Here is a 27,537-nt window from a genome sequence, read left to right on the forward strand (position 1 = left end):
AGATGATCTAAATCCAGCACAATATTTAGTCCAAACACATTATTACATCTGTAGATATCCACAAACTGCTGTTGCATCGCTTCAAACATTCATATTTCTTCACGTATTATCCATAATTTCTCCGTCTTGCATGTAAACAAACCAACCGGCTGGATGCCAAATGGAGGTGAACTCCTGGCCTTTTCATTGACACCTCACTTGAGCCAATAGGAGATTCCAGTGCTGTTGCTATGGCCTGAGGCCCTGTGTTGAAGGAACATACATCACTTACATTTCTGGGGTTTAAAGCTATTTAATGAGCCAAAGATTGGCTCAGTTGGCCCAGTGGCTTGTGGGTCTTGTAGTTAATGACATTGCAGATCTCCAAAGGAGGCTCGAACTCTTTACAGTAACTGTACACTGTCATAAATGTACAGAAATAATAAACAACTGGCTTCTTTGTTGTCTTACGTGGGGGAAAACAGTCTTTCTTATGAATTTAGGTTTTCTAGAGGTTTTTATAAATAGACTAAGCTCCTAATTCTGTCTGTTGATTAGTTTTTCACTCATATTCACACATTCAGTACCAAACTAGCACGTTCCCTTACATCTATAATATGATTTGTGGGCTGGAGCATCTCTGTAGCACCTCAGTGCACTTGACCAATTGCGATTTTGATAATATTTCCATTAGTTGTGCAGCCCTAGATGTTTGGACTGAAGGATTTAACATGAACTGGTACTCTGTAGCACCAACGTAATTCAGTTGGTACCCTTAAAAGTACAAAACTCAATACCCAACCATAGTATCCAGTTAGTGCGGCGGTGGACAACAGTTCACACATGGCATCAAAATGCATTTTAATACATCTGGAGTCAACACTTTTGCTCAGTCTCACTTTGCTCCTCATATCTGTGTCATATCTGTGTTCACACTTGTGTTCAGAGCCGTCCACTTGGATCACTGAGGGTGTATTTTGATGCTAAGTGTGAACAGGGCCATTAAGATAGTGATAACACTGTGAGAGATTTGTGCTCTTAACTCAAAATGCAGCTCTTCTCCTGCAGTATTAAATTAAATCCATAGACGGTCTCCGACTTTTCTATAATATATTTTGATGTGATTGCTGAGCATGAGCAAAATGGTGCCTGCAGAAAGAAAACTTGTTTTTTGTTCTCAGGGACCACCAAATCCCAGTGTTGCCTTTTGATGCTCTATATAGGTCCTACATCAAAACACTTATGCTATCAGTCTCCATTTTATCTCGGCTGTATGTAACTTAGATACTGTCAGCTCAGCCTGACGTGCTACAATATTTACAATCTTGATCTTTGAGACTGAAGACATGTCTGATATGTTGTTTGGAGTCAGTCAGGCTGGAAGTCTGTTTATTAAGTCAACATCTGCATTTCATCTGAGTACTTTGAGACGGAGTTACACGTCTTACTGTATCCCAGCGTTACCCGCTGCTCCCACCAAAATATGCACAATATCACCAGAGACACACAGCAATGGTGATTAATATTAGATGTTGTCTCAGCAACTTTCAAGTGGCCCGGCCTCATGCTGTGTGCTGCATCAAAGAGAATATACACTTAAAAGTTGATTTTTGAGAACATTCTGGGGGGTGAAACAGAGTGGTGTTTGTTGGTTCAAAAGCGTTTAGAAGGAGATGTTGTAGCCTCGGAGGCACGGATAGTTAGGCAGTCTTCAGAAGCTACCCCCAAGGGTGGCCCAGAATAGTGGGAACAGAGAGAACAGACTACAGGATTAGCATGTAGCGTGCAAATGGGACAATATGACGATGATGAAAAATTTTACAGCAAATTAATACAGCAACACATCATTTGTCAGCAGGCGTTCCCCTCTTTTGTGAATACCAAAGCCGGCACCCAGCGGTGAAACAGCTTTTTCTGAAGGAGACATAACTCTAAAATATGACTAAAAATCCTCCTAAAGTTTTTTTCAAACTCTTTTTACCCCCTTATTATTATATTTTTTTGTGCTGGCTACAATATCACTCTTTCCCTTTAATGCTCTTTAAAGGTAAATGCATTTTTAGCCCCCAAAAACATATTAATCAAAGGTGAAGAAATAAATCTGAATGAGTTTAATGATATGAGAGGGAAAGAAAGTTAATTGCACCAAAGAAACCTTCATTTGATCCGTCCCCTGGCAGCCTTATAGATTTTCTCCTTAAATTCTGCAGAGACGAATTGGGCATCTGTTTAAAATATTTCTGCTTTCAAAATATTTATTGTGTCTGCGATGCGAAACCCCAGTTGACCAGCTGAGTGGAGAGCAGCAGTAAATTATAAAATAAAATCAGGTTTTAGAAAGAGAGACGTTTTTAATGAGAGGTTTTATTGCTGCTTGAGATTCAGTTCAGCTACAGCTCGGTCTGAATACCCAAGCTTTGATTCTGACCTGTTTGTGTTGCCTGTGCAGCTTTGGAGCGTGGAACGGAGTACTCCTTCCGGGTGTCGGCCATGACGGTGAACGGCACAGGACCGGCCACTGAGTGGACCACGGCGGAGACGTTTGAGAGCGACCTGGATGGTAAAAGCACCAGTTGTACTTAAATAATACAGATTAAACCAGGTTTAGAGTTCATGTTTCCAGTCTTTTTACTGCTGAGTCTTTTTTAGCATTTAATTACCTGATTGTCTCTCTGGCATTAAAGGACTCAGCTTTAAAGGGGCAGTTCACCCTAAAATCAAAATTACATATTTTTCCTCTAGCCTGTAGTGCTGTTTATCAATCTAGATTGTTTTGGTGTGAGTTGCTTAGTGTTGGAGATATCGGCTGCAGAGATGTCTGCCTTCTCTCCAATATAATGGAACTGGATGGCACTCAGCTTGTGGTGCTCAAAGCACCAAAAATACATTTGAAAAAACAGTGCATCAACTGCTAGCTCACCCAGCTCACCTGAGCTAATTAACATTAGAGCTCAGCCAATGAGGATGCCCTTAATGTTTACATCTTGCACTGTCCAGAGCAAGAGCTGCTCGTCCATGAGTAGATGCACGCTTCCCTCTGCGCAGTGATATCAGTTGATGGGTGTAGTTCGGTGGAAAGAAAATAGTTCCTACGACCACCTCAAGTGGAGTGCCATCTTGTTTTATTGTATTAGAGAGAAGGCAGACATCTCTACAGCCAACGTCTCCAACACTCGGCAACACAAGCCAAAACAATCTAGATTTATAAAGAGCTCTACAGGTAAAAAGAAAAATACGTACTTTTGATTTTGTGGTGAACTGTACTTTTAAGTCATTTTTGTGTTTTCATCACTAGAATCACGAGTACCGGACATGCCGAGCTCTCTCCATGTCCGGCCGTTGGTCAACAGCATCGTGGTGAGCTGGACGCCGCCAGAGAACCAGGACATTGTGGTGCGCGGCTACACCATCGGTTATGGCATCGGCAGTCCTCATGCTCAGACCATCAAAGTGGACTACAAGCAGCGCTACTACACCATTGAGAACCTCGGTAAGAACAAACCACTGTTCAGTCTGTTCTGCTACATGTTCATGAAAACACTGCAATGCTTGTGTTTTATTTTTCCGCAGATATTGATTTGATCACTCAGTTATTTGTCACCTACATAATGGCACCAAAGAATCTCAACTGATTTGTCAAATACCACAAGTCAAATATTGATAAGGGCCATGTGGACGAATGTAACTTCGCCCAAAATGTTAGCATTTATAAAACATCACAGTGATTGTCCTACTTAAATAAACTGACTGGCTCTTTGAGACTTACAAACAAACAAATGCAGACACAAACAATATGAAGCAATTCATCTGTGCCTCATAGTCAGTATTTACAGAATTAATGAGATCCTCTCCACCACACGCCTGAGCCGCTAATTATACAGATTGGCCTAATGAGGACACAATAATTAAAGGTAAAAAAAAATTTGTTTAAATAAAACAAACTTGTTTTGGAGGATTTTAATGCTCGCTGTCATCAAAGCAAATGAAACATCAAATGAAAGGTCTCCCTCACTGAAATGTTGTGCTGAGTGCCAATTCTCTGTGTAGGATCAGTCGTTAGAGAAACTGACACAAATTATTTCCACCACTAATTTCATGATTTTAGATTAATTCATTTTTTAACCCTTTAAACTCTGCAATAGCAATGGTCTGCCTGTGCCCTACAGTGGTACTTTTGCTTGTTGTTTTTGTCATTTCTTGGAGTATCTTCAAACGTTTCATATTGCTAAAATCAGTCAAATCTAAGCTAAAACATTATGGAAGTCAATGAAAGTCAACCATAATAATTGATGTAAGTATTTAATGATGAATTTCAGATGCCTCCATCAGAGCAGAGGTTTTGCCTCCCTAAATGTAGCACTAAGCGTTACAGTTCGCTTATCTTAACCAGCAGTGACCACTAATTGTCCATGATTTACCCCTGACAATGTGTGATACTGTGTGTTATGTATGGAGCATGGAGTTTGCCTTTTTAACTTCTTCTGAAATGTGTGTGTGGAATTCAAGTGAACTATCAACCACTACACCTATGTCCTTTTCCTCATCCACGTGCTGGACCACCGGTTCTCCAATAGTATAATTAATTTTATTGTCGTTAGATTTCCCAGTGTGTAAATGTTTACACTTTTCTGAATTTAATTTCAATAATCACTCATCACACCAGTTACTCATGCTATGGAGATCTTCTTGAAGATGGGCTGTGTTGGTGTCTGTAGTAATTATTCTAAACATTTTAGTATCATCCGCAAAAAGATACACATCAGATTGTGACATATCTGGTAAATCATTTATATAAACAACAAACAGTACAGGCCCCAAAACAGATCCCTGTGGAACTCCAGAGGTCACAGGTTTCCAGACAGAAGTGGCACCATTTACCAACACCTGTTGAGTTTTTGAGATATGCTCATTTTTATGAGCAGAGTGCTGATGCCTTATGATGGATTCATTATTCATTCCTCTGGCGTCACCAAATGTTTTTGCACGGTTTTGCACCACATGTGATGTAGCATAATGATGTCATCATGAGCCTACAATGGGATGACATGGAATACAGAAGCCTTAGCTTTCTGCTGCTAAAGGAATGAATTTTCTAGCTATTATAGTTTTCATTTTATATTGATATATATATAAAGCAGTGGTTCCCAACTGGTCCAGCCACAGGGTCCAGATTTCTTCTTGGTTATTAGTTCAAGGTCCACAGAGTTTAAAACATTCAGCATCACTTGTGCTTGGCCATGTTGTCGAGCTAGTTTGCTGTCTCTGTCCAGTATCTCTCCATTAGTCACTCACTCTACAGCAGGAAATGGCACTTCAAAATGAAAGCTCTGTGCCAGAAATTCACTGTACCTCAAAATAAAGTGTGTTTTTTTTACAAATTTGACAAGCTTGCGAGTCACTTGCGGTCCATTCAGAATGGACCCAGCGACCCACTTTTGGACCGGGACCCATCAGTTGGGAACCAGTGATATAAAGGATTATGCCAACGATTGTTTTTAAAGGGTTAAATAAAACTCAAGAAGACACACAGTTTGTTCCAGAGGTAATTACAGATTTTGTTCCCATTGAGTCCATTATGTAGGTCAAACTGTTGTTGGTTTTATTAATGGTATTTATTGATTAATCATCATCAATGATACTGCAGTCATCAAAGCTCCAGGAAGGGGTCTAGAAGTAGATTAAGAGTTAAATGATAATCTTAGGAGATGAAGAGATCTGAGGGAGGAATTGTTGCAAAATATCTGTATATGCATAATTGAATCCTTCATTACAATCACAGTAAGAGGAATGATTGTATTCAAATACTCATTCTGGCCAATATCGCAATTACGAGTTGAGAGTCTCGAGAGTTTTGGCTTGATTAGCCGGTTGGATATCTAATTTATCTCGCTCTTCATGTCTCTCCCACTACACTCTGCCTTAACCTCTCATTCTCCTTCTCTCCCTCAGACCCCAGCTCCCACTATGTGATCACACTGAAGGCCTTCAATAACGTGGGGGAGGGGATTCCTGTGTATGAGAGCGCCATCACCAGACCGCAGTCAGGTATGAACGACACACATCGAAATCAAGGCATAAATCTGCTGCCTGCCTGGAAAACAACAAAATAATTCAATAGTTGCATTCGTCTCTGGTAGAAAATCCCGTTAACATCTTGCTCATACACAACAGAAGCTACATAAAGCATTATAAGATATACTCTCACTGTGCAGCCGTAGTCGCTCAGCTCAAACAAAGACTTCGACTGACATTTATCTTCGCTCTTCCTCTAACCTGAGATCATTATGAGACAGAATGTGTCTCGACTCCAAATTACCAAAGAGATAACGGGTCATCGGGGTGTCTCACTGCTCTAATTAACTCTCCCCTCAATGGCTCCCAATATACTCGAGTCTGTTTTTAATCAAAGGTTCAAAACCCTCCAATTTTAGCCATAGATCACCCAATGTCCCGATATTAGGATTTCAGGAAATAAGATCCCCATATATTGATGCAGCAGATATCCAACTAGAGAGAACAGATGGAAGAATTATTGGAGGATATAAAGAAGGGACATTGTGTACATGATTACAGTAGGTACAGGAAGAGTGAACATACAGTGGATTATAGCTCACCAACCTAAAGACATGATATTTAACCTTTCCTCATTAAAATGTCTAAAAAGGACCTATGTTATGTATTTTGTGGAATTTTGTACTTGCATTATCTCAAACGTTTGGACAATGTTCACACCCAGAGAAATCTGCAAGTTTAATGAAGGACACAGTCCGCGTCATTTGGTCGCCATCGCCTTCCTGCCAGAAGCCTATCCAGTTGTAAGCCACATTTTTATGATACACATTTTAGATCTTATTTTAACAATAGGTTGTGAAAAGATGATGGATTTTAGTTAGATGTCTGGATCTCAAGTTATCAGAGAAACGAGCTGAGCAAACGTCAACGGCAGCTCGGCTCCAGCCCCTGCTGTGCCGAACGGCATCAGAGAAACATGAATTTTTAACATGACGCTGCTTTATTTGGGGTTTTTCCAGTTTAAATCAACTGTTCTGTTTGTTTTGGAGAGGAGGGGACCTATGCGGATGATTCAGCTCCGGGTAAAAACCTCCTGAACGTCTGGATTTTAAGTTGTCAGACAAAAAAAGTTGAGCACACATTAGCAAGAGCTCAGCTCGCAGCTCTACAACAAGCCAAACAGCATCAGAAAAACCCAGATTTTTAATGTGAAACTGCATTATTCAGTGTTTTTACCGGGTTTAATCACCTGGTCTGTTTGTTTTGAAGAGGAAGAGACCTCTGCGGATAATTCGGCCACTGGTAAAAACCTTGTGAACAATAAACACCGAAAGAATCCTAATTGGGAGAAACCGACTGCAATGATGGCACTGGGCTGTCTTTTGTTATTGCTTTGGCTAGCGTTTGATTAGTCCCAACTGTTAAACCCTACTGCGTCTAAACATTATTTTACATTCTTAATACACACATATTCAGTGGCATGGCTGATATTGATCAATTTTGGCTTATCAGAGACATATCAGTTTCGTATATATCAGTCAACGAGTAACATGAAATAGCAGTACAATCAGCTGCCAGAAAGACTCATTTTTTATTTCAACTCCAGCATTCTATACAAGCAATACAGTTTTTACATAGCTCATATAGTACTTTGATCATTGTACAAAGTTTTCAGCTGCCATAACATCTATCCAGGTTTAAGAAAAGTACAGTGAAGAGTTCAAGTGCGATAAGATGTACCTGAGATTCAAACTTGCACGGAAATAGAAAGAAATTGAGTCACCATTAATAATGATAAGTAAATAAATGTGTAGATACAAACAGGACTGTATGTTGGAAGTAAAATATAGTACTCATTGCAGTTGGTCTACCAGAGAGCATTGAAAAGTTTATTTATTAAGTGTAGAACGTGGGGCTCAGTACACACTACCTTGGTCACAATTCTTTGAGAGTCAAGAGCGTGCACCTCCAGGTGAAAAAATTTGGGTGCAAGACAAGAATACTTCACTGCAGGAAGTCTGCACACAGTAGGATCCAAATAAATAGTTTATGTTTTCTTTTCTTTTAAGGCAACGTTTCGCCTGAGGAAGATCTTGTAGATTGAAACGTTAAAAGAAAAGAGAAATAAACTATTTATTTGGAGCCTACAGTGTGCAGACTTTCATCACTTTCCTAACTAAGTTTAAGAGATTGTTATTAAAAATATGATTGGCTGTAAAAATCCAGTATCAGTTGGACTGTGCTCTGTCGCCAGTGATGCCGTTATCTTTGCACATCTGCGTGCATTACAATGAAACAGTTGTTGTTGCATCAAGTAAAGAATATGGGCAATCCAGTTTGGCTGCCAGCCCGACGATCTATAATCCTTTAGATCACGACCCTGTTAACAATTAGAAGTAGAAGTTAAGTCTCCATCCAGCGTGCTTGACAAATGATCTCAAAGTGTGAAACGCTGCCTGTTAGACTGCATGTTAGCTGAGTTCACAGAGTTTATGTGACAGTGTCAGAAGACAACCAGCCCATGCTCCCCGGGGTGTCCCAGAATGTGGGCTGCGCCCGCCTCCTCTCCTATCCAGCCTCCCACCTCCCCGCTCAGCCTTGATCACTCCGGTTTGTCTCCTCCGCAGCACTGTTGCAAAGCCGAGCTTGAGAGGGGTGGGATGCTGGATGACATGAATCACGTCAACATGCTTCGAGGGGGGGTGGCAGCCTAAGTGTATGCGCGCACACCCGCACACTGTCATACTGTACACTTCTCTCTATGAAGCTCTCTCTGCCTCACACACACACAGCGCTGCACGCACACACACGCAGACCCCCTGTGGTGGCTTTGGCAACCCTTCGTCAGATCCAAACGTTTCCTCTCAAAGCAGAACCAAAGCCCACCACCATCGTCTGCTGCTGAATCCTCTGGGGCGCGTTCCCTTCCTGCCAGTTTGTTCAAGTCGGGATTAAAAAGACGAGCTGACCTACATAGTACTTTTACTTTTGAAAAAAACTGAGGGAAAACTTGGTGAACTTAGGTTGAGAGAGTGCTAAGTTGAATATGTTATAATAATATGACGTCTTAACTGAAGAGCAGGAAATGAGGAACTGCACCCGCATCTGAAACGAAATGTTACACGGGCAAGTCGGCCTCTTTCCTGCAGTGTATTCTGCTGGCTAACACTGGAGACGGTATTCTTCTGGGTAAAGAAAAGCAGCTTGCATGCCACTCCAAAAACCTCAGTGCCTCTCCACAACCACATGAATTCTCTGATCTTCATCACACACACACACACACACACTCTGACTGAGTCTTGGGAATATAACGAGGGCAGCTCTGCACAAAGAGGTGTCAAATGGAGCGAGGCAGAGAGGAGCAGAGAGGACCAACAAGTGGTCAAGGAGGAGTGTCATTGTGGGTGAATGACCAAAGCTTTTTCCTCCCATCACCAACTAAACCAAGGACAGAGCAGAGAGACCAGCAGCCAGGAGGCCATCTTGAAGCGATTATCCTTCAGTACGGCAGCCAGAAGCTTCTTGTTTCAGCCCCTCATACACACTCACATACTGGGTTTTATGGAGTGTAATGGGCAGGCACCTCACACACAAACACTCTCAAGTGTTTTTTGTGTGAGCACATATACACACTGTCACTCTTACATAAACAGATGATTAAATGACAGGTTGTCGTTACACAACATACTGAATACCATTTATCATATTTAAGTGCTGGACTGCAGTTTTAATGGGGCTCCTTAAAGGTGAAAATTACTAGATTTTAAAATTTAATTCAGTACTTAGAGATGAATAGAAATGATTATCAGTAGCTGTAGCTCTCCCTTTACTGTCTTTGTTTGTTTTAGCATTTCAGTAATGTCAAATCAGCAAACAGGACAGTATTGTATTTAGTTTTTTGGGGGGATTTACATATTTTTTGCATCAGTGTGATTAAGTATGTTGATTTTTCAGGTGCCTTTTTTACCGCATTGGCCAAAAGCAGAAACTTTGATCTGGTAATTTTATCTATAAACTGTTTCCCAATAAAATTTCCTGTATATAATAATATACAGTATATTGATATCACAAAATGACATACTGAGAAAGTATAGAATCAATACATGAGAACTGATTATAGTACTGTATGCCTCTTAATATAAAAAAAAACAACTAATAGGACAGTCTGTCTTATTTATTAATTTGTTTATTTTTATGGGACACTGCACATTAACAAATATTGTTGTAGTTGTGTCAGAGTTAGCCAGAAGGCTTATTTCAATATCAGATGTTACAGTCGCCCTAAAAAAGAATCTAAAAATAAAATTTAAACAGGTGTTTGAATAGTTTAAAGCTGCTGTTAGTAACGTTAATAAAAAATAAATAAAATAATAGTAATATGTTTTGTCATATTTGCTAAAACTGTCTCTAGGTAGGACAGGTAATCTATAAAAAAAATCATACTCCTCTGCCTACTCTATTACCTTGTAGTGTTTCTAATGGCATTACTGCATGTGAACGAACACAGCCAATCAGAGCCGAGGAGTCTCTAACACAGCTGTCAATCATGTCGATCACTGCTCGTGAACTGAGATCAAACTGTCAAATATGAATCAAGATGAACAAGTAACTGCATAGCCTGTTTCTTGTTTCATGTGTTCTCAGAAACACATTTTAGTGCACTGTTTAGCTGTAAAATGAGAGTTTGTCCAACTGGTGAGCGTTGCTTAGTTTCAGTCGGATTGTTTTCAACATGGCAACCTGACCAAACTCTCATTTTACAGCTAAACAGTACACTAAAATATGTTTCTGAAAACAGCTGAGGTGAGAAATAGGCAATGCAGTAACAGAATCTTGTGAGGTGAGAAATAGGCAATGCAGTAACAGAATCTTGATTCATGTTTGATCAGTTGACTTGTTTGACAGTTTGACCACAGTTTACAAGCCGCAATTGACATGATTGGCAGCTGATTTAGAGACTTCTTGGCTCTGATTGGTTGTTTTTGGTGTGCTGTGGTGGATTCTAGCAAATGCCATTAGAAACAGTTGGAAAAGGAGGAGGGACATCATATTTATCACAAATTATCCGTTTCATGCAGTTATTTCTGGATAAAGCGACAGTTTCAGTGAATATGACACAAAATAATTTTCATAAAAATTACCAACTTAAAAAAGAATATTAATGTTTGTAAAGATTTCATACAGGACAGCGTTATACTGCATCGTTAGGTACTAATTAAAACGTGCAACATCCAAACAGTAAAATGGAGCTGTTATAAACCAAACTAAACAGGATTAGGTTTGTATCTCACATCATTATAACTGTATCCTCACAATGGGAATGATGCCAGCCATTATCTCGTATTGATTCAAAGAGGAAACTTTCCCCACAAGCTTTTTAGCGAATGCCTTTGAGCCTGAGAACAGAAGCAGCACTCTACACACACACACACACACACATCCACATGTCCGTGACTCTCTTCTCTGCCTGCAGGGTCCGTTACTTAAAGCCTCTGTATTCCTTCTATAGTTTTCAAGGACATAATGCAGTTTGTTGACGTCGCTCGGCACAGAGGGAGATGTTCCAGTGCATTCAGTGTCCTTCTGTTTATCCACTTTACATTAAGATGTTGTGAAAAGCTCCATGATGTAAACATTTCTGTATCGCCTCTCTCTGAAAAGAGTGGGTCAACACCGAAATGTGCGTGTTTGAAAAGTTGGCTGTAGGATTGTGGGTATCTGCTTTCAGCCTAGTTTTCCATTTACTGTAATCCTTTCTTATGAATAGAGTATCTCTTCCTCTCTCTGTAGTGCTACAGTAGCTATTGATAGAACACCACGTACTTCTATATAGCAGCCAACTCTGTAGATTCGTCTTACTGTAGAAGTCTGTTTTTCTAATAGAATCTTCTCTCTCTTTCTCTTCACCCTTCCCAATCCCATCCTTGTTGCACGGATCTTTTTCTCCCTCCCTCTTGTCCATTTTAACTCATTAACCTTATTTTCTCCCGTTCGTTGCTTCCTGCATCCTGTTTGACTCCACTGTCTGATCCGCCACGCTTCTCCTCATGTTTTAATTTTGGTCATTTTAATTTGTGTGCCTGCATGCGGGTGTCCTGCCTGACGTGCAGACCCCATAGACCCCGATGTTGACCTGTACGAACTCTTCCATGCTCCATACACCCCAGTACCAGACCCCTCTCCCATGATGCCGCCCGTGGGCGTTCAGGCCTCAGTGCTGAGCCACGACACCATCAAGGTGACCTGGGCCGACAACTCGCTGCCTAAGAACCAGAAGATCACAGACAACCGCTTCTACACAGTGCGCTGGAAGACCAACATCCCTGCCAACACTAAAGTCAAGGTAAGAGATTCTAGTTCCTGGTTTTAATGCGTTTATTTAATTCAGCATGCAGATCTTTTAAAAGTATTGGATTCAAAAGACCTTGTTCTGAAATTCTTACTGTTGTAATCGACGAGGATTTCTCCCAGAAAAGAAGCTCCACTTTAATTTTTGAGCTCCCTCTCCTCTTTCTGGTCTAGCTCAGCACTTTTACGCCTCCATAACTAGCTTACAACTTTGTGTAATTCACTAAAGTACAACTCAAATCATTTCAGTCAGATCAAACTTTGGTGATACGCCTTCATTTAATACAGTACGATTTCTGTGTATTTCAGTGCTGTGGGACTTTGTGCTTCCCTTCACGCCTACACTTACCAGAGAGTTGTATTGATGTGCTGAAAATAAAAAGTAATGTCACACAATGATATATAATAAAGTATTCCCACAGTAGCTCCCGAGCACAGTGCTAGCATAATGCTGATGTTTGTAACTGAGCAATAATCTGTTTTCATCCAAGTTTTGCAGCTCTATAAAGAGAAGTAGTCACTCTGTTTTTAACTGAGCCTCAGAATTTAGTCTCACAGCGTCAGACTTCCTCTCAACCAGAGATGAAAAGGTATGAAGATATCATATCACGATTATAGTGACTAGAGTTGTCAGGGTTATCAGTAAAATCATGGTTCTGTTAAAATGTGCAGTGGTGCAGTGGTTAGCATTGTCATCTCACAGCAGGAGGGTTCCTGGTTTGAACCCAGGGTGTGGGAGCCCTTCTGTGCGGAGTTTGCATGTTCTCCCTGTGTCAGCGTGGGTTTTCTGCAGGTACTCCAGCTTCCTCCCACAGTCCAAAGACATGCAGGTTAATTGGTGACTCTAAATTGTCCGTAGGTGTGAATGTGAGTGTGAATGGTTGTCTGTCTCTATGTGTCAGCCCTGTGATAGTCTGGTGACCTGTCCAGGGTGTACCCTGCCTCTTGCCCAATGTCAGCTGGGATAGTAGTACAGTTGATTTTGAGGATGTAGACTGAGTAAAATCCTCTCTGCTTTCCTGTTAAAGGTTGTCAGACGGTTCAGCTCCGGGGTGATCTCTAACTGTAGTGGTTATATTATCTCACCATGGTGTATTATATTAAAGCTTCTTCTTGATGGCTGTACAGTAGCAGGCCTGCAGCTAAGGATTAATTTCATTATCTGTTAAAGTTATAATCCTTAATTTTCCATCCTGTTTGATTTGGCAGCCTCCACAGTAACAGTGGTGACGGCACTTATGATTAATACCACAGCAAGAAGAGCGTTTTGGTAGCCAAATGGTTACAGAGTGTTGCATGTCATACCTCTCCTCTTGTTCTCTGTCTACCCCCGCCAAAAAATATAAATCTTAAAAGAAAACAGATAAATAAAGCAGAACAGCAACTAGTGTATCTGGTTACAGCGCAGCCAAACAAACTCATGTTGTCTTCGTAAAGATGTGAGTCAATAATTGACCCTTTTCTGTAACGGCTTGAGCAAACACAATCTGATTTTCAATGCTGCGTACTCTTGGAGTAGTTTTCTACACGACAACAGGGCACATTAAAGTTGCAGTTCCATTATATCCTGCAATATATAAAACTGATTCAATATCAGAAAGTGACAGTTGTCTTATTTGTTTTTAATAAACCATTGTGGTGACAAACACAATGAAAGCCAACCCATGTTATGCCAGTTGAGCACTACAGAGTAGCAGCAGCAGCTGTAAATGTTGGGTTTGCATTAGCGGTCATTTAAAGGGGGGAAACATCCTAATAAAGATTTCCAATATTTTAATTCCATGGAAAAGAGAAAGGAAAGTACAACTAGTATTTGTGAACATGAGCTCCCCTCTCTCAAAGCCAGAAACCAGGGAAGTTAGTGTCAAACTTGTGATGTCGTCAAGCGTAAAGTCTGGAGCTTGTCCATAGAAAATGAATGGGAGCCCGTTTTTGTGGACCCACAGAATGTTTGGTTTCTTTTTAATACAAAATGAGCTTTATTCTGTTGTAGTGTTCTCAGGTCTGAAGCAGAAAATGTACCCATATACTCAGAACATTCCCCTGGGTGCTCTCAGCATCATCTAGGACAGAGGTTCCCAACTGGACCAGCCACAGGGTCCAGATTTCTCCTCAGTCATTAGTTTAATGTCCACACAGTTAAATCTGTTCAGTGCTGTCCTTGTGTTTGGCCATGTCTTTGAGCTAGTTTGCTGTCTCTGTTAAGAAGCTGTCCTGTCACTCACTCTACAGCAGGAAACAGCACTTCAAAATAAAAGCTCTCTGCTGGAAATTCACCGTACTTAAAAATAAAGAATGTTTTTTTACCAACTTGACACATTTGCAAGTCACTTGTGGTCCATTCAGAATGGAACTGCAACCCACCAGTTGGGAACCACTGATCTAGAACATCTTTCCCAAATCATTGGCAGCTCCAGACTTTATATTTGATGACATCACAAATTTGAGTTCAAACACTCTAGTGTTTGGATTTGGGAGAGAGTTGTTCAGCTATATTTTGGACTGTCTTTGACCATAGGAATAACATGTGTGAACTTTGAAAATGGGTGTAGTTCCCCTGAGAGTGAACAGTTAACACCGGGGCTGATATCAAGAACGCTAAGGCTGGATTACATGATTTTCCCGTGGACCCCTCATTTCATAGGCATAGACAGGCAATCCATGGAAACCTTAAGGAATATAACTTTAATATTGCTATGATATTTTTCATTAATCTGTATATTGTTTAGTAAATACAAATCAAAATGTCCTCAGATTGCTTGTTTTGTCCAAACAACAGTTCAAAATATTAAAATCAAATTATCTTCTATTTGAGGAGTTGAAATGTTCAAGTGCAGCACTAAAATATTACATTTATTTGCTGGATTCAGTGTTATACAGATGCAGATCTAGTGTGTGTGAAGTCATGTGAGTGTAACATAGGCGATTAAATAGAGTTAAAAATATTTGTAGTGAGCCACAGTGGGCTGAGTCTGAAACAAAGTGATTGAGATTCAGTCTCTGATTCTTGACCTGAAGCTCAATTATGATGATTACTTATCTCTGAGTGCTGGATTAGAGTGTGTGTTTGTTGTGTGTGTGTTTTCATGGCTGCATGCATGTATGCAAACCTGCGGCCGGGCAGAGCTCTGATAAAGGCCTACGTTTACTGATAAATTATTCAACAAGGACAAGACAAACTGAGCAGTAGAAAGAGTGTAGATCTGACTGTGCATTCTCCATACAGCCGACTGAAAACGCACACACACACACACTCTCAGCAGTCAAGTCTCGCCGCTTGATGCTCAAATTGGTTTGATTCTCTCACTGTGACAGTAATTAAAGAGTTCCACAGGCTCATTATGTTTCTGTCCCATTAACCAAACTCAATATATTAACAAGTGTATTACGTCTTTTCTGCAGTTTTTTCCTTCTTCACTCTGAAAACTGCTTCATGTACGCCCTGTCTATGTGCGAGTATATCTGGAGACCAGTCTAAGCAGCAGTGATGCCTTCACCTTAATGCTGCTGTTCATCATGTCCTCTCCACTCTTAGAGCGAGTCTAGCCAGACAAGCTTGTACATTATTGAAGAGACGACTGCTCTCAAACTGGCAGCGTGTTCCTTAAGAACAGAGTGTTTTCTTTTCCTATCCCACTGCCCTCCGTTTGACAGCCCCCACCGGAGAACTGCACTTTTGTCATAGCACGCAATGTTATAGATAGGGCTGTTAAAGAGCAGCGAGCCTGACTCGACCCGGAGTCAACTCAGGCCAGCAAATAATACCAAGACACTGGTTATATAACTCAAGATTTTTTAATTTGCAATACGCCCCTTTGGTTTTCCATTTGGTGCGACTGTCCCTGCTGCATTTGGTTTTACAGCTTTTCATAATGGCACATTTGTCTTGGGGTAGCGCTACAATTCATAGAAAACATGACAGAGCATCACAAAGTGTAAAAGCTTCTGGTTCCACTCAGTGGTCAGTGTGTAATGTGTCCTAACGGCTGCACAACATTCACAGTAGTGACTGTGGTTACAGTCAGTCTGTTAGATTATTTAGGTAAAAATGAATTTCAGGTGTTTTGATGATGGATTTTTCTTTGCCTTATCTGATAGTTAACGGAATATGTTTAAGTTTTGGAGTATTAGCCAGGGAAAACAAGACATTGGAAGATTTGTGAAGGGTGTTTCTCACAATTCACATTTTATCAATTGAAATATGAATCAGTTAAACAAGAAGATAATCAGCAGTTTAATGAATCAACCCGTTTTTACTCCTAACTTGTCAAATAACGACGCTTTGTCAGTTCCTGTTGGCATCAGATACTGACCAGTGAGGCGTCCTTTAGCATAAGAAACACACCCAGTCGTGTCATTATTTGACACTCTGACCACAACTGTAGTTGAAAGAGAAACAAAGTTTGTATAGGGCGGGTGGGTCAAACAAACACAGGACTTTCACCCAGGATACAGCTGTTTGTGTCCCGTGTGAAACCAAAAATCAACATAGACCTATTCTAAGAACGTAGTGTAGTCATCTAATGAAGTACTTCTGTTATGTAAACTTAATAAAGTTAACGTAAAAAAAGTGAACCTATGTTGAAGGTTCATTCTGAAGCAAGACTGTGTGTATTTAACGAGCAGAAAAGTGACATTTCCTGTGAACATGAAAGTTTAATTTGAAAGGCACTATGCGTGTAATGAGTGGAAATTGACATGTCGTCCCTGGCCATTCAAAACAAATACTAGATGGGTACCGAGCAGTGGTAGATCCTCTTATAGGCGACATAGGTGGATGCCTCTGGGTGGTGCCAAAATTGCATTAGCTGTTGTTCTTTGTTTGTAAGAAATACAATAAAAAATATATATATATCTTAATGTTTTTGGGGGGCGGAGGGTGCCAGGGGAGGCTTCCCTAGGGCACCAAATGCTAGGTCTGACACTTGTACCTGGGGTGTCATAGTTTAACATTCAAGGCCACTGTCTAGCAGCCACAATACATAGGGCACAGACGTAACATGTCATGAAGGTGGGACAGAGCGGTGTCCTTTACTGGCCACACAGACTCCATCTCTGTAGCGTGTGGTTGCTGTTGCTGCACAGTGTGCATAATGAGTTATAGCCAAGTGATAGCAGCCAAGTGGCAGACCTAACGCAGCACATCTTTGTCCCATGTATTTCGGCTGCAAGTGTCGGTATTTGACAATTTGGGAGAGAGAGTGTTTTGAATTGAGAGTAAAAAATAAATGTTAAAAATGATAAAATGAATTTATTCTCATGGCTGACAAAATACGTTTGACTCCCTGGAGACTTCATCAGTATTGACTAAATGTAATCTGCCATTAAACAAACTGAATGCCTATTTATTGTGTTTGCCTGTCCCTTCCCCAGATGGCCAACACCACCAGCCTGAACCACATGGTGACGGGTCTGAAGCCCAACACGCTGTACGAGTTCTCCGTCATGGTGACCAAAGGCCGCCGCACCAGCACATGGAGCATGACCGCACAGGGCACCACCTTTGAGACCAGTAGGAGCAAACACACACACACACACACACACACACATACACACACATACACACATTATTGTGCAAAAACACACAAAATGTACATAATCACAGAGACATAAACCGACAGCATGTCCAGTGTAACGAGCCCCTGGCTGGCCGGGAGTAATGTTTCACTTTTTGCAGCCCAAACAGAGGGAGAGGACTCGCCTGTGGAAAATCAAGCTGTCACTGCTCAGTATAATATAACCAAATTAATAACAAAGGTATTTTTAAATAGATCTCACACTAACTCTCAGTGAAGTTGAAGAAACTTGCAGCAAATTTTAGTAATCGCGGGATATAATTTCAGCAGCGCTCGGTTCTCTGAGAGTCAGTCGGACTAACCCTGCTTTAACTCAAAAAGTGCAACTGGACAAATCAGGAAATAATAATAATTATTATAATGATAATCATAATAATAATGCGCTCCTGTGTTAAAACAAATGTTGACATGTTTCTCTTGATTTGCAGAGCCCTGGCCAGGTGTTTGAGCCTGAGGAGCAAACCGAGACCTGACTCTTTTATGGGTTCAGGCTTATAGAACGAAAAACATTTTGTTTTGGTTCATTAATCTTTTCCTGAGTCATTATTTCATTGCTGTTAAACTTCATGTTGCCTTTTGCTTGGCACAATATTTGAGGGATGGCAGTGAATGATTACTGTCTCCCCTGAGTCCGCTGGATCCAAATTGCATAAATTGTCTGTGTCGGTGTTAAAAATTACACTTAGTGCTGTCTTCATAGTCCTTTTAAATCCATCGGCCATTCTGTATTGAAAATACAATCCCCTGAGTATTTGTATAAGAGTCCTTCAGTGCTGCGTACCTAATACTGCAGATACTAAAGTGTCAGAGCTAATACTTCATCGTGAGTAGGAACTGCTGAGCTTTAAGTTGCCTGACAATAAACTGGACATTAAAAACAAAAACTAATTTTCTTTGAAACGGCGCCTTATTGGATTGAGATTTATTGGACGTTAAAAAAGGAGTGGAACTTTTTGTTGTTTCTATTAAGAGGTGAGGAAAACAGCCAGTTTTCTTCTCTGCCCAGCCGGGGGTTTGTTTCACTAGTGTGCCAGTGGGTTTTATCTACAAGGTCATAAACACACACAGGGATGTGCAGACAAGTCTACAAGGTCATAAACACACACAGGGATGTGCAGACAAGTCACAAACTTTAGGTCATCACTTCCGAGCGCACCAACAAGATATACACAACACATAGAAACATAAAATGCACCAACAAGATATACACAACACATAGAAACATAAAATGCACATGCAGTATCCAAACATATGTGCAAAGTTATACACTACACATATGCAAAGAAGACACATACACAGTTAACTAACATCTAGTGAGTGCATCATGTCGTTGAATTTAGACCTGAACTTATTAACAACACAGTAAATGTCCTGTCTTAATCCCCCCACAGTTCCCAGCTCCTCCCCGAAAGACGTGACGGTGGTGAGCAAAGAGAACAAACCTCGCACCATAATTGTCAACTGGCAGCCTCCTTCTGAGGCAAACGGAAAGATCACAGGTGAGTATCAAAAGCCCCGATTCCACAGGGTAGTTCGGTTCGGTACAGTTTTTTTCCGTTTCCACTGTGAAAAGTTGTGGATGGTACCAATGGAACCGTTCTGTACCGTCCCCATTTTTGGTCCCCCCTCTGTTGGGGTACCTAGCACACAGATCTGGTACTAAAAGGTGGAGCTGAGTCTGAGAAAAATAACTTCATTCACTGGGCCGACTTCCAGCAACTTTTAAGGTGGAACATTAACTTGTAATGTTACTCAGTGTATGAGCTGACGATGTGAATCCATCAGCACACCTTAAATTTCTATTTTGCTCTGAAAATGTTGGTGTGCAGCCTCGTTCTGTGGACGATAAACAAGGTGCAGACTGATAAAAGAGGAAATACAATGAGTGCTGGACGGAGCAGTGAGTGACAGCAGCCCCACCCACATGTAAGGGTACTGTTTGTGGTGGAAACGCTAGGGTCTAGGTACCATGTCTGAAGGGTTACTTTTGTTCCAAAGTAGGGCTGCAACGATTGGTCGACTAATCGATGATTAATCGACTATCAAAATATTCAGTGACTATTTAAGTAGTTGACTAATCGGTTTGAGTCCTTTTTCATAGAGAAGTACTATAAAAGTATCCCAAAATACTCTTGTTGTAGCTTCTTACGTTCAGATATTGGCAGCTTTACACACTCTCCTATGACGGTGAACTAAAAACCCTTGGCGTGAGTATGAAACAAGACATTAGATGACATCATTTTGGGGTTTGGGAGAGACAGACCGACATTTTTCAACATTTTAACACATTTTTCGATGATTCGACTAATCGAAGAAATAATCGACAGATTATTCGACAGTGAAAATAATCATTAGTTGCAGCCCTATTCCAAAGGTACCATACTGAAAGTGTTTGGTAGAAACGGGGCTAAAGTCTATATTGTACGTTACATATTTTGTGGTCTGACAAATAAATCAATAGCATTTAATCTATATATGCTACTATATGTCCATCTCTAACTATAATAAAAAATCTGGTGTTACGCGACTGAAAAAGATTTCTGAATGGTTGTCTTTCACTCCACTAAAAGTTGACTAATTAAATGACATTAAGGTGGAGAATCGATCCACACAAAATGATTATGCACATAAAATGTCCAAAGAAAATGTATTTTCCTTTTACTTTTCAGCCTTTTTATCCAGTAATGATCAGAGAAGAACGTCCATCCCGGTCTGATTACTGCACTGCAGGCTGAAATGCTTTTACTAAAAGGAGATGCAATGCAGTGTATTATATAAATCCAATAAAGACTGCAATACATGATTCTGATTGTGCAGTTTGACTCAGAAGAATTAAGCAAAGTAGCACAAAAACATTGAAGTTGATCAGCATTAAAGCCACTTCATCTTAACAGATTGGTCCTTCTCTTTCTAACCTTCCTCTTATAGGCTATATCATCTACTACAGCACCGACGTAAACGCAGAGGTCCACGACTGGGTCATTGAGCCAGTGGTGGGCAACCGGCTCACCCACCAGATCCAGGAGCTGACGCTGGACACCACCTACTACTTCAAGATCCAGGCCCGAAACTCGAAGGGCATGGGCCCCATGTCTGAGGCTGTGCACTTCCGCACTCCGAAGAGTAAGTTTGGAAAACAAGATGAGATGGGAACAAGATAAGGTCCAGCGGTACAATGAAATTGCATCCATCCTTTTGACAGTTAATCCCACCTAGCACTTAAAGAGCCGTATATTTTTTTTCTTCAGGAGTTGGTGAAGCTATAGAAGAGCTAAAAGGCGAGATAATGAATATTGGATTTACATTAGTCAGGTCGCCAGAAGCACAACTCCAAATGAATGCTAATTTTGCAAGTGTTTGCTGAACATCGCACATGCCATAACAGCTCCATTAGTGGGGAGTCAGACCGAAAACTTCAAGGCAAGGAAGGGCGCTGCTTTTTTGTGAAGGCATATTGTTTAAGGAGCCAGTGAGACGACTGAAATGCGGCTTTTCAGACACCAAAACACTGCACCAAGATGTGTAATACTCATAGACTTTTCCCAAGCCTTATAGGTTGAAGATGACCGAATTAATAAATCAATCATTTTGTGTAGCCGCTTAACCTGTTAGGGGGGGCTGCAGCCTATCACAGCTGACATTGGGTGAGAGGCAGGGTACACAGACAACCATTCACACTCACATTCACACCCAAGGGCAATTTAGAGTCACCAATTAACAGGCAGCATGGTGGTGCAGTGGTTAGCACTGTCGCCTCACAGCAAGGGTGGGGGATTCGAACTCCGGGGTGGGGTAGCACCTCAGTGTGGAGCTTGCATGTTCTCCCCATGTCAGCGTGGGTCTTCTCCGGGTACGGCTTCCTCCCACAGTCCAAAGACATGCAGGTTAATTTGTTCAATACTGCAAAGTCTCTCAGTTAGGCGGTGCTGCATACACCTTGTTTTGTTTTTATCTGAATATTTTTTACAGGGCTGCATCCTTTTTAGGGGAATGTTTTGCTCATGTGGTGTTTAGCAAAGCACTTAAAATCAATATGTGCTTTATTGTGTTATTCGTAGGACGTTTTATTTAGATGCTTTGCTCCTAATATCAGCTTGGCTGTGTCTGTAGTACACTCTTACTGTTTGGTTTTCTCACTATATTTCTCATTCTTCTACGTTTGCCTCTTTCCTCCTCACAACCCCCACCTCTCACTTTAATTCTGTCTCCCTCGCTGCTCTTTTCAGCTAACCTGTTTTTTGCTTTTTATTGTCTCTCCCTCTCCCTGCTCTCCTTTGGCCTGTTAAGCTGAGTCCTCTGACAAAATGGCTAATGACCAAGGTAAACTTCCCCTCCACACTTTATCTTTCACTGCTGACTCTGCACCTCGTGTGTCTCTTTTCTTCGAGATTAGCATCTTCCAGGCTGACGTAAAAAACGTGGGCTGCATGACCGGCAAAATCTATTAATGCTTGTAGAAATGTTAAAGCGATAATGTATGTGAAGAACATTAGACAGAAGCATAAATGTGACAGTAAAAGAGGCCATGAACACACTTAAAGAGTAAAACATACTTTTTCCGTTTTGAATCAGCCTCAAATCTTCCACCGAAGCCGGGGCCTCCAGGCAACCAGCATCCACAGGACCCAGGAACTGCAGTTGGTAAGATTTTCCTCTCACCTGCTGTCTTTAAATCAGCTGTGTCACACAATCAGGGAGACACTACAGCAGCTAAAATCATGATCTGCTTGTGGTCAGGAAGTTGATCATTTTAAGGATGAAAACTTATCTGTCTTCTCTGACAGTGCATTTTAAAATCTGCTATTTTAAATGTGAGTACATTTTTTTGCTGTTGTGAGATGTGGTATGTTCCCCGGTGTGTTTTAAAGGTCCAGTTCCAGTGCAAGATTTAGGGTTTTTTATTGCCATCTAGTGGTGAGGATTGCAGATTGCAACCAGCTGAAACTTCTCCTGATTAGAATTCCCTCAGTGTTCATTGTTCAGGAGGTTTTTATTGGGACCCGAATTATCCTCAGAGGTCTCGTTTTTACCAAAACAAACGGACCCGGTGATTTAAACCGGTAATAATGCTGAATAAAACAGTTTCACATTTACAAAAATCAGTGTTTTCCGATGCTCTTGTCACAGATGTTTGGCCAGTGTTTGGTTTGTCCGCTCTGGGCTACAGTAGAAACATGGCGGTGCAACATTGCGATCTGCTGATATATCCCCCTAAATCCTGCTCACTGGATTTGTTAAAGAGGTATTTATGTATGTATCCAGTCTCATCCAGTCTTTCTCCTCTCGAGGTAAATCAGGGGTGGGAGGCAACAGCGAAGGTCACATCCTGGTCATTGTCATCATCATCTCAGTGGGAGCGTTCACCATCATCGTGGTGGTGGTCGGGGCCTTCCTGTGCACACGGCGAACCACGTCCCACCAGAAAAAGTAAGAAACTCAGGCACTCTTTGAACTTTCGTGTCCTCTTTTTGTTTCTCAGTTCTCCATTTAAATTTCAAAATGCATCTTCTGAATCTGTTTACTAATCTACAGCTCAGCTTCCTCCTGTGTCCCATCTTGCTTGTGTATCTCTGTGCAAATGGGGTCAGTGTTTCACCGTCACCTTTGTGTTCTCTCCTGCAGAAAGCGGGCTGCCTCTAAGTCCTCAAATGGCTCCCACAAATACAAGGGAAACTCCAAAGACCTGAAGCCACCGGATCTTTGGATTCACCATGAGAGGCTGGAGCTGAAACCCATGGACAAGTCGCCAGATCCTAACCCAGTCATGACCGAAACACCCATCCCCCGCACCTCGCAGGACATCACGCCTGCTGATAGCGGCCTGGATAGCAACCCCCACCTGCAGCAGCGGCGCAACTCCTACCGTGGTCAGTTTTGCCCGAGGGTGGGAGAAGACTTAAAATTTGATGTTATGGCAAAGAGATCAAAGTGAAATGTCACACTTGCTGCCTGAGCCTACATGCATAATAATAATACTGAGCAAACTTCTCGAGTTTGGCCGGCAGTCAGGAAAGTACAAGTTTTGGGAGCTTGACTGAGAAAACAGTTGGTTTATTTCGACAGGAAATGTGTTTATACCCTCAAGTTGACTTCCAGGGGGATCGCTGCGGGAATCTCGGAGAATTTGAGAGAGTGTTTTTGTTTCACAAGTCAGCACTTGTGTTTGTTTTTTCTGTGGTTATCATGCAAAACATTTCATGCTTTTCATACATAATGTCCATAACTTGTCATGATCGCAGTGCTGCAGGAACACACTGCAGATCTACTCCATGTTATTAGCTCATAGCAAAAGAATGCTTAGTGTGACCATGACATTTAGAAATACAATTAAAACCCAGTGATATGAAATTAAATCAAGGATCCTGAGGTCTACCGATGGATCATTTACCAAAAAGAAGAGTAGAGTAGCGACTCTTTCTGATTGGCTGGTTTCCACCATACCTTTTAGGCCACGAATCAGAGGACAGCATGTCTACACTAGCAGGCCGACGAGGGATGAGGCCTAAAATGATGATGCCTTTTGACGCACAGCCGCCTCAGCGTAAGTGTGTGTGTGTGAGTGTGAGATAGTAAGCAGTCGATTTTGCATAGAGCACCGAGTTTTTAACAAATGACCAATTTCTGAATATTTCTCATGCTGCTGTTTGTCTAATCAGCAAAACAAATCCATCTCATGCTTCCCACATTTTTATTCTTCCTTCCTAAATTCGGTGACTGAGAAAACATTTAAGTTTGTTTATCACAGTAAACTGCATGTGTGTGTATCTCACCTGCATATACTTCCACACCCTTCATCATTATTACAGCTGGTTAAACATCTTGTCCTGTGTTTGTGTGTCCTATGTGTGTGTTTGTGTGTATCCATTTCCATTCACAGCTGTGATTAGTGCTCACCCCATCCATTCCCTCGATAACCATCACCACCATTATCACATGGGCAGCCTGGCGTCGCCGACACGCAGCTACCTCTACCACCAGGGCAGCGGGCACTCACGCCCGCACGCCTGCGCCACCCCTATCTCCCATCTAGACAGGGTGGACTCTACAGGTGAGACACTGCCACCTGCTGGACAGCCGGAGGTGCACAGAGGAGGGACACTCAGACCTGCTCATGTTCATTCATTGATTTATCATTTGCTCCTTCATTCACACGCAGCTGCCACTGGTGCTACATTCGTATTTTAGTTTTTTCAAAGTGTTACTAACCACTCTTCTCTGACCTCCCTGACTTCTGGAATCGATTTTAAATGCTCTCTTCTATTCAGTTTTTACCAAAATAATTTCAGTGTTGCCACCAGGAATGCAGTCAGACATGCCGATGGTTCAGACTCTTTGACTCTGGTTATTGAGTAACGGCGCAGGAATGGCTGAGGGCTTAACTGCTGATTGTTCTGTTGACAAAAAAAATATAGATTGTTTTGTAATAATAATAATAATCTGTGTTTATTGAGTACTTTTCAAAACAGGGTTGCAAAGTGCTTCACAGGGCAGCAAAATAAAACAGACAGATCAGAAAATCAACAAGTTTTTACAAGAAAACAGATGAAGAATAGTTTAATTAGTGATGCAGTGGATATGCACATGTATACAGGGTATATCTGTACATATTAAGTCTCCCAGTGTCAATTCAGGTTAACATAATCATCTGTAACACAGTGTAGAAGTTCTTTCACTAGATATGTACACAGACTCTATGAAGCTGGTGATTCCTGCCCTGTGAAAGCAGACGTTGTAAACCCATCTGCTTACTGTGTCGCCCCCTCCAGAGTCAGTGAGGAACACCCCCAGTACGGAGCCCCTCCCTCCAGCCACCGCCTCCTCCCAGGCCTCCTGCCCCTCGGAGATCATGGCCGACCCCGAGGGCAGCTACCACGGCTCCACCACCACGGAGGAGGAGGCCAGCTACTCCAGCAACCTGCCCCCTCACCGCTCGGCTCACCCACACGCCCACGCCCACCCGCTCAAGAGCTTCGCCGTACCAGCCATCCCAGCCACCAGCCATCCATCATACGAGTCTCCCGCCCTGCCCAGCACGCCCCTGCTTGCTCAGACCGGTGAGCAGAGACACACACTCGCATCAAACACACACAGATCAGCGTGTCTGCTCGGGTCAGGCGACACTACAAGACTGCCGACTGTCACCCAAGCTGTTCACGCTGAGAGTAGGCAAAGGCCGGCAGTCTCAGATAAAATCCACTGATGATGCATTATGTGATGATCACTCATTAGGTAGAGTCCGTTGGATTTAAAAAAGTCTGTACATTATGAATGCTTTGAATATTTTTACTTGTGTAACATTGATCGAGAATGTTTTTTTTTTTACTCTCTGTGTAGAGTAATAAGTTACTTATTACATTACTTTTGCATTACTTTCACCAAACTGACTTCAGAAGAACCAGTAGGCATTTTAAATAGTGTCATGTTGTTTCACAGAGGCTCCAGTTTATTACAGCTCATTTTAAATCCAGTACTGCAGCTCTGACCCATTCATGTGTTCACATACAGCGATTACCACTTTGTATTATAATCCTCTGCTATGATATAGAACCATTAAATAGCCTGGACCATGCGAAATAAATAAATATCCTTGGACACGGAGAGGATCAGGCAGAGGATCAGAGTCTGATAATTCTGAGATATGGATCAATATTTGTTGGCCTATTATGTGAAACACAATAAACAAATATTGAGGTTGGCAAAACAAATGGAATGGCGTGCGAGTCAGTCACTATGACAAGCCAAATTAATATGTGTGTGAATGGAAACATACTAGCATCATCCATATATGTCAATCACCGGGACAAGGAAAAAACAAACTGCAGGCCAGCTCCTTATCCCCGCTGCTGTCAGGCAGCCTTAGGACGCAAAAGCAGGGTACGGTGTAGGTATATGACTGGAAACACACTGGACATGATAATGCACCCGATCACCAGCACCCTTCTGCAAGGTAGCGTATAATGGGTGACATAACAACACATAACACTGATATATAAGTATTACAAACTTGAACAGTAATGCTTATCATGAGTAGGGATTGTGATTTTGGGAATCTCAGCGAAGTCAAAGTTATTTACCTCAGTAAGCAGCTGTTCCTCCACTTCATCCTTATGGTCTTTACACGTGAGTTTAAGAAAAAGGCTGGTGATATTCTGTTTGTGTGATGTCGTCCACACGTTGCATAGAAAGACCTAAATCAGCAGGGCTTGAGTTCGTCTCTCAGTACTTTCAGACCTCCTCAGCCTGTCTAATGCTAGTCTCGCCACCAGACAGTCAGAGATCTCCGCCTTCTGATAGTCTGGGGACACTCCTTTCTAAAGTGTGTTTAACACACCGGCGAAAACGGCCGGTAACAAAGCAACGCCTCTTGCATTTTTGAAAAGGAAACGCCTTCTCGGAAATGTGCGCTCCTCCTTTTCTTGTCCGCAAGTAAACAAACACACAGAGAGCTCTCCTCCTTTTCTTGTCCGCAAGTAAACAAACACACAGAGAGCTTTAAAATGGATGCAGAGAGATTTAACTCCGTTTTATCAAACGTGTGCTCATCCGTGAAGGAAATATTTTTTCCAGTGGATGTCTTAGTTACAACATTATTGAGCTAACTGGAGTAGTTTCATGTCGTATC

General features: G+C 41.6%; 1 protein-coding gene across 13 annotated transcripts in view; it reads left to right on the plus strand.

Moving 5' to 3' along the window:
* neo1a (neogenin 1a) overlaps positions 1 to 27,537 on the plus strand; it is a 254,047-nt gene that overhangs the window by 221,567 nt on the left and 4,943 nt on the right. For 5 of the 13 annotated variants that reach the window (XM_050068070.1, XM_050068593.1, XM_050068126.1 and 2 more), the window contains exons 14-27: positions 2,429 to 2,539; positions 3,275 to 3,469; positions 5,929 to 6,024; positions 12,102 to 12,334; positions 17,713 to 17,851; positions 19,307 to 19,414; positions 20,844 to 21,038; positions 22,203 to 22,235; positions 22,488 to 22,556; positions 23,204 to 23,342; positions 23,538 to 23,782; positions 24,364 to 24,456; positions 24,793 to 24,963; positions 25,682 to 25,969. In XM_050068070.1, the coding sequence (XP_049924027.1) occupies positions 2,429 to 2,539; positions 3,275 to 3,469; positions 5,929 to 6,024; positions 12,102 to 12,334; positions 17,713 to 17,851; positions 19,307 to 19,414; positions 20,844 to 21,038; positions 22,203 to 22,235; positions 22,488 to 22,556; positions 23,204 to 23,342; positions 23,538 to 23,782; positions 24,364 to 24,456; positions 24,793 to 24,963; positions 25,682 to 25,969 (2,115 nt within the window). The remainder of the gene's footprint in view (positions 1 to 2,428; positions 2,540 to 3,274; positions 3,470 to 5,928; positions 6,025 to 12,101; positions 12,335 to 17,712; positions 17,852 to 19,306; positions 19,415 to 20,843; positions 21,039 to 22,202; positions 22,236 to 22,487; positions 22,557 to 23,203; positions 23,343 to 23,537; positions 23,783 to 24,363; positions 24,457 to 24,792; positions 24,964 to 25,681; positions 25,970 to 27,537) is intronic. The other 8 variants (XM_050068431.1, XM_050069007.1, XM_050068757.1 and 5 more) reach the window with 6 other exon arrangements.

Source organism: Epinephelus moara, chromosome 1 (assembly GCF_006386435.1).
Source record: "Epinephelus moara isolate mb chromosome 1, YSFRI_EMoa_1.0, whole genome shotgun sequence".
Taxonomy (NCBI): domain Eukaryota; kingdom Metazoa; phylum Chordata; class Actinopteri; order Perciformes; family Serranidae; genus Epinephelus; species Epinephelus moara.